The following is a 6,522-nucleotide window of genomic DNA, read 5'->3' on the forward strand; positions in this document are numbered from 1 at the left end:
TTTACGTAAGTTTTGACGTCTTTCCCTATATTGTTGTGTAACCGGCTCTGCCTCTTAATGACACAACCTTTCGTCAGTGTGCTCTGATTTCTGTGTTTTAGTCGGTTCACGAAAATGCGGCTTCCCGATTGATTTAGATGCGAAATCATGGCCAACTCATTGAACTTGCTTGGGAATANGACCCATATGCTTATTTAGAAGCCTACATAATTTAGCGAAGACGGCGTTAGTTATAACTTTTTAATCTCGGAAATTTTGACCTATTTATCTGATGTTTTAATCTTTCCCCGGCAATCATATTACTTTATTTGCAATTTTGGCCTTCATATTTGTATTGTTCTCCAGTACTCGTTTTCCCTAGCGGGGTTCCGAAGAACGTAACTTATTTTTCGTCCTTTGTCATTTCTGCTCTGATAATCTGAATTTCACCGTTCACCCAGAGGCTGAAAGCTTAATAAATTAGTTTTCCGACCCATATGATCCCAAAGGAATTCCTCCCCTCACTCTGGGTTTTCTACCGCCGCATGCGGCCTGTCTTGAATCCCAATGCGGGCCTAGTACTTACCCTAAGGCCCCTGGAGCAAATTTTCTAACCCGCACAACCACTGCCATTTACAATTCCCTCTCACCGCCTCAATCTTGCGAAACATTCTCATGTGTCATTCTTATACGAAACTTTTGTCCTGCTTATGTCGCTTTATTTTTATTGTGGCTTATCGGAACTAGGTGTGGTCCACCCTTCTTCATTAGGTGTTGTCCACAAACGGATATGTGGATGCTGAGGCACGTAGTCTGTTTCACATATGCACGTTGCTACCAATTCTTTCGTAGCTCTGGCCTTGCGTCGACACTCTCGGAGCAGTACACCCTAACTTAAGAACATGTCTAAAGTTGGGGCCTCGGGTAGTTTTATCGGACGATTACCAGATGGCGTTTCACCTGCTTCCCGCGCAGGGGTCGTCCACAGCGCACCTCCAGCTCTTTCGTGATCGGTTGTCTGGGGATGAACCGGTATGGAGCATATTTTCTTACCCGCACAGTCACCGACATTTACAATTCCCTCTCACCGCCTCAATCTTGCGCAACATTCTCATGTGTCATTCTTATACGAAACTTTTGTCCTGCTTATGTCGCTTTATTTTTATTGTGGCTTATCGGAACTAGGTGTGGTCCACCCTTCTTCATTATTTTTGTTCACAAACGGATATGTGGATGCTGAGGCACACAGTCTGTTTCACGTATATACGTTGCTACTAATTCTTTCGTAGCTCTGGCCGTGCGTCGACACTCTCGGAGCAGTAAACCCTAACTTACGAACATGTCTAAAATTTGGGCCTCGGGTAATTTTATCGGACGATTACCAGATGGCGTTTCACCTGCTTCCCGAGCTAGATATTTTGCTCGCATATTTTTTGTTGCCGCGCAGGGGTCGTCCAAAGCGCACCTCCTCCAGCTCTTTCGTGATCGGTTGTCTGGGGATGAACCGGTATGTACATTGATGATTACGTGATTTTGGTTTCCCTCCCCCTACTCGTTCAAGAAATGAGGTACAGGATAAAGACCTTTGACCAAGCAAATCTGGACAATTTATTCAAGTCGTTAAATGACTTTGCTTCACCTGAAAGATGCGAGCCAAGAGGTACGTATCATCTGTTTTTAGTTTTACTAGTTGCAAAATGGACTTTTTGGCCCAGAACCCCTGAAAACACACAAAAGCGACCTGAAACTGGTTCTAGTTGTGGTTTGTCATTCCCATAATAACCGTAAACGATGACAAAAATTTTTGTCTTGAGGAATTGTTCAGCGGATCTTTACCCGTATAATACTTATGGGTTAAGACTCATTCCTGAAGGCTTGAGCGATTGTCGGTATAGATTCTTTCCAGCTGTCTGTTGGATCACGTTGGGTTACGCGCGAACCCCAGAGGCCAATTCGTCCGAATGCTGGTTTTTTTACAAATGCGGTACTATAAATAAAATAAGTAAATAATAAAACTCTATAAACCACAAATCTTGTGGCTAATCTGGTTTCTATACATTGGTCCAGGAACTGCTAATTCCTAAAAGACCCCGAAGCCCACACAGACACATGTTTACAAGATAGCTAAACCACGTGTTGACTTCAACAACACATCCGATGCAATGTCAAAGAAGAGTCAATGTTCAGGCGAAAACCAAAATAACAAAAAATGAGAAATCGCGTTGTACAACAAAAATAGAAGAAAGGAATCAACGATCAGTTGCAGCTGAAATGAGCACAGCTAGAGGAAACCTTACAAGGGTCCCAGGCGTGTCTCAAATTCAGTGGATTTGAAAGCGGTGGTCACCTTCATCACCGCCCATCAGATAGGAAAAAATTCTAGACAAGTCCTTCTTGCGTCCTGACTGAGCTACTTTGCCAACGCATTCTAGCTTATGCGATGCAAGCTCCGCACAACGTCTAGACGTCCGTGTGAGCAATACGAAGAAGAGTGCACCGAGTCGTGCTCTTCGACGAGTAGTTTTGATGAGTTGCTCACACGTGAATTTCCTGTCACAGAACGCTCGCAGTGTTCTGTGTAGGCTTCGGCTACCCACAGTAGCTCCTCCGTCTCCCGTTTCCTTCCGCAGCCTGAAGGCCATTGGCATGGTCCAATGTAAATAATAAGCATATTTTATTTCTTTCCGAGCGAGACAATGTGCTGTAGGCTGTTCTCTAGGTTTATTTGGAAGATCGCCGGTTTACGATGGCGACAAACCTTTCAAACCCTGCAGAACAACTGCTTCGTAGTTCTTCTCCATTGCAGTTGCTAGTTCACTGGCGTGAAAAAGGCATGAATTGAAGAGGAATCTGCCCACTTATGTTTTGAACGCACATTTAGGGTTCAAGCTTGCGGTCAATTTGAGCCAAAATTCAGAACACAGATTGTGAAACTTTTAAAGTCGTCTCTCTCCTTAAGGTCAGCATTTGTGGCGAATTGACCATCGAAATTGTCTGAGCCTATCTGCACGGCCGGTCCGAGCATTCTTCGACCTCAGGTTAGCTAAAAAAATAAGTGACAATAATTCTATGTATAATGGTCGCTTCATGAATGTGAAACTTATCTCAACATTGGCGTCTCTGTCGTTAGTAGCCAGTAATTTGCAGTTTTATGGCAGAAGCCTCAATGTGGATTCATGGTCGACTTTTGCAGTGCGTTTTCGGGAACACAAACTTCCACAAGGACCATTGAGGTGGCCAAAACTTTCGGATAGGTTATTTTGTGTTCAAGAGTGAGTTTGTTTCACAATGTCCCTCCTGGACCAGCGTGATTTACTTCTTTATCCCTAGAAGACTATCCTCGGCTGCCAGTTTCCTTGGCAAAAAGTCTTTTTGAATACTCAGGTACCGGCTCAGGATTGCAAAGTGTCAAGAATCTCAAAGTTCTGCTTCTTTCTTTCGTAGCATTTCTGCATGAAGTGATTCTTGCTCACCTTGTGTAATATTGGCACAGACGGGCGATTTCGCCAACTTCTGTGGGGTTGTTTTCGAAAACGATACTTCGATGTTCGCTCTGAATTCTCAAGTGCGTCTGTACAACACTGATTCCTCGGGGTGTTGACTGCAGCTCTGGAGAGCTGGTTCGGGGTGGAAAGCACCAGGTTCCCATTCGTAGGGAGACTTTTGTGTAGAGTTTATCATGGGCCGTCGAATTTTGTGTTTATAACAACAACAGCCTTCAAACGTTTGTCCTCAAATGTCGCGACTCGCGGAACACGTTTGTATGAAGTTTTCTGACATCAACTTTGGGATTTTGTTCGGAGTTAGCAGGTGTTCTGTTAGCTGCTAGATATATAGAACCACTGAGGTGGTGGCAGGTGGCGCCGACACCTTGTATCTGCGGAACCGAGTGGTGGGGATATCCGGTTGCCGCTCAAAACTAAGTTTAACATATCACCAAGCCTATCAGACATGACATTTCATTCCATGATTTTCATTCTGCGGACACCGGTATGGTACGCATTTTTATGGTTGACTGATAAATCTTAATGGAGAACAGCCTTCCATAAAATGGCTCATCCTCGTGCACAGCGGGAAAGAATTGTAATCTGATAAAAATCTCATCGAGCATAAGATATACTTGTGCGCAAAAAATAGAGCAAGATGATATGCGTCAACCTAGGAGGGTTGGGGGCAGCGAAAAATTCCTAAACAAAAACCAACTCCATTTTCGAAATACCGCGGTCAGAGTTACACCTGATTGGTTCGGTTGCGCTTTGCCTCCACATTTACTGGCCTACGCCGCCCCTTATGTGTGTTGCGTTCTCCATAATCTTCTTATCATTTGATTGATGAGCCGCTTGTGTTTTATGCGTTGAATTATCCGTTCCCCATTTCCGAACTTCTGATGACTGGTTCCTGCGGTAAATTACCATTGCCATTGCCACCACTTCCACCTGTTAGCCTCTCAGTTCCTCCGACCTAGTTCGTCATAGTCGGCTTGAGTATGTCTCGACGTAAATTGGTTTCTGCAGACTTTAGGTGGTTTACTTCAGAACTACATGTAGGGCACTGAAAGGAACTACGATGAGGTTTTCTGTCTTCACAAATTTGGATAAATTAGGTCCAGCTCAGTTTCTGCAGGTGGCCCGGTCAGTCGAGTGGCTCTTTCTTATATTTGCACTTTTTCTCTTCACATTTCCTGGCCTTATTCTGGTAGTTGTCGTTTTCTCCTACAGAGACGAGTGACGATAGTTGACGCAATTTAGCGACAGGTTGTTGTTCGTATCATCATCATTCATCCGTATTACAGCTAGCGGCATTAGTTTCCTAAGGTGACAAAGCGAGTACAGTGCTGGCATCAAATAGACACGATCAATCTGCAATAATCATCCAAGTCTGAAAACCATAACAAGGGAAACTGACGCGATTTGTGTTTGATTATTGCAGTATTTGCTTCGCAGGGCAAAGCGTTCTATAGGATGTTCTGTATGTGCCCTATGTGGATCCAGCCGCCGTAGGAACATGCGCATCCCCGATAGAGAAAGAACACTGCTGGTCTGTTAGGCAAAGCTGTACAAGTGACTTACGTTATTTATACCTAGCCAACATGTCGGAATACTCGTAGAAATATCACAAAACATGGGATTACCCCCGCACCCTTGCTATAATACTCCCTAACGAGCTGTTATTCGCCTACCAGTGCGGCCGGAATCTACTTGAACACAACGGAAGATATCTGTTTGAAAAATCGTCTTCCCCAACAATTGCGCTCGCGCTTCTCCGCGTGAAATATGAGCGTCACGGAGCTGCCTCCAAATCGACTTGATGGCGTGGATAGTCCGCTTTTCCTTGATCATGCTTACAATTCCAGCCGGAATACTTATTTGGAGCCATTCTAGAGAACGGGTGGTTTCCGAAACCGGTCACATTCGCTGCGAAATTTCTGTAAATATAACGCAATAACCTCGTTTCAGAAGAGCTTGGTAAACAATCGGTAGTTTTTATTTGGGCAACGTTTCGCTTTTGACACAGAAGTTCCCTCAGGCCAAGTGAAAAGGTCACCAAATTGGCCAGGCTATAAGACAGACGGAGGACCGATCAGTAAGTTCTCTTCACACCAGATCAGTGTTGATTGTCAATTAATGGCTTTTGTAGGCTAGTGTGGGTGCCAAATTCTTGGATCAATGGGTTGGAGGAGTTCCAAATTAGTTCCTATCGCTTTTCGTTCCTTAATCTTCCATTTCAGGGTGCTTCACTTGACGATTCACCTCGGGTGCCACAGTTAGATTTTCCCTGGTCTTTGTGGAGTTGTGAGTGCTCCGACAATTTGTTTTGAGGGGGGTTGATGTCAAGTGGATTTCAGAAGATAACCACTCTTCCTTCCGATAACCGAACACCAACACGTGTCAGCTCGAATGACCTAAGACCGTTCTATACACACTAGTCAGTTCCACGCCTTCCGTTCTGTTAACACTGAGATGCATGGCGATTTATACCACTGCAAGATCCGGACGGTTATGGATCTCACAGGGCGATTGCGACTATTGGATAATACGCAGTTCGCAGCCAGTAGTCAATAGGGGCAGACGGACGTGGGGCAGCGGATGATATATTGAGGACTGACAGGAACTGGTTCTACAGACAAACGGATTAGTAAGCATCATGAATTAAGCAAACGTACAATCAGCAATGACGCAATCAGCAGGAGCGGGAAGTAGTCACTGTCACAGCACGGATTTCTATAGGGCCAACAACAAGTAAGTACCAAACGATGTACAAATATACATATCGGGGCAGTCTGACAGTGTGAGTTGGCCGTAACGGCGCAGGAGTCAGTACGTTCGGGATGTGAGGGATTGTCTTTCGGTCGGCGTCGACGCAGCCGCTCGTGTCGCGTGACAGGTCAGATTGCGCGGTTTCGTCCGTTTAAAACAAAGCTCAGCAAGGGCTATCTGCCAGGTGCGATACATAGGTAATACGAAATAAACAGCTATACTGGACGTCCGGTTGGTGTAGTCGGTGACGCGTTCGCCTGCTGTCCGCAGACTCTGGGTTCGATAC

General features: G+C 45.0%; 1 protein-coding gene across 1 annotated transcript in view; it reads left to right on the forward strand.

The window, feature by feature from the left end:
• Positions 1-1,318: 1,318 nt before the first annotated feature.
• The window catches only part of T265_03592 (hypothetical protein), a gene marked incomplete at both ends in the record, with an annotated part of 27,991 nt that continues 22,787 nt past the window's right edge, over positions 1,319-6,522 (forward strand). The window contains one exon of the mRNA XM_009168111.1: positions 1,319-1,486. Coding sequence (XP_009166375.1) covers positions 1,319-1,486 — 168 coding nt within the window. The remainder of the gene's footprint in view (positions 1,487-6,522) is intronic.

The sequence above is a fragment of the Opisthorchis viverrini genome (genome assembly GCF_000715545.1).
Source record: "Opisthorchis viverrini unplaced genomic scaffold opera_v5_52, whole genome shotgun sequence".
Taxonomy (NCBI): Eukaryota; Metazoa; Platyhelminthes; class Trematoda; order Opisthorchiida; family Opisthorchiidae; genus Opisthorchis; species Opisthorchis viverrini.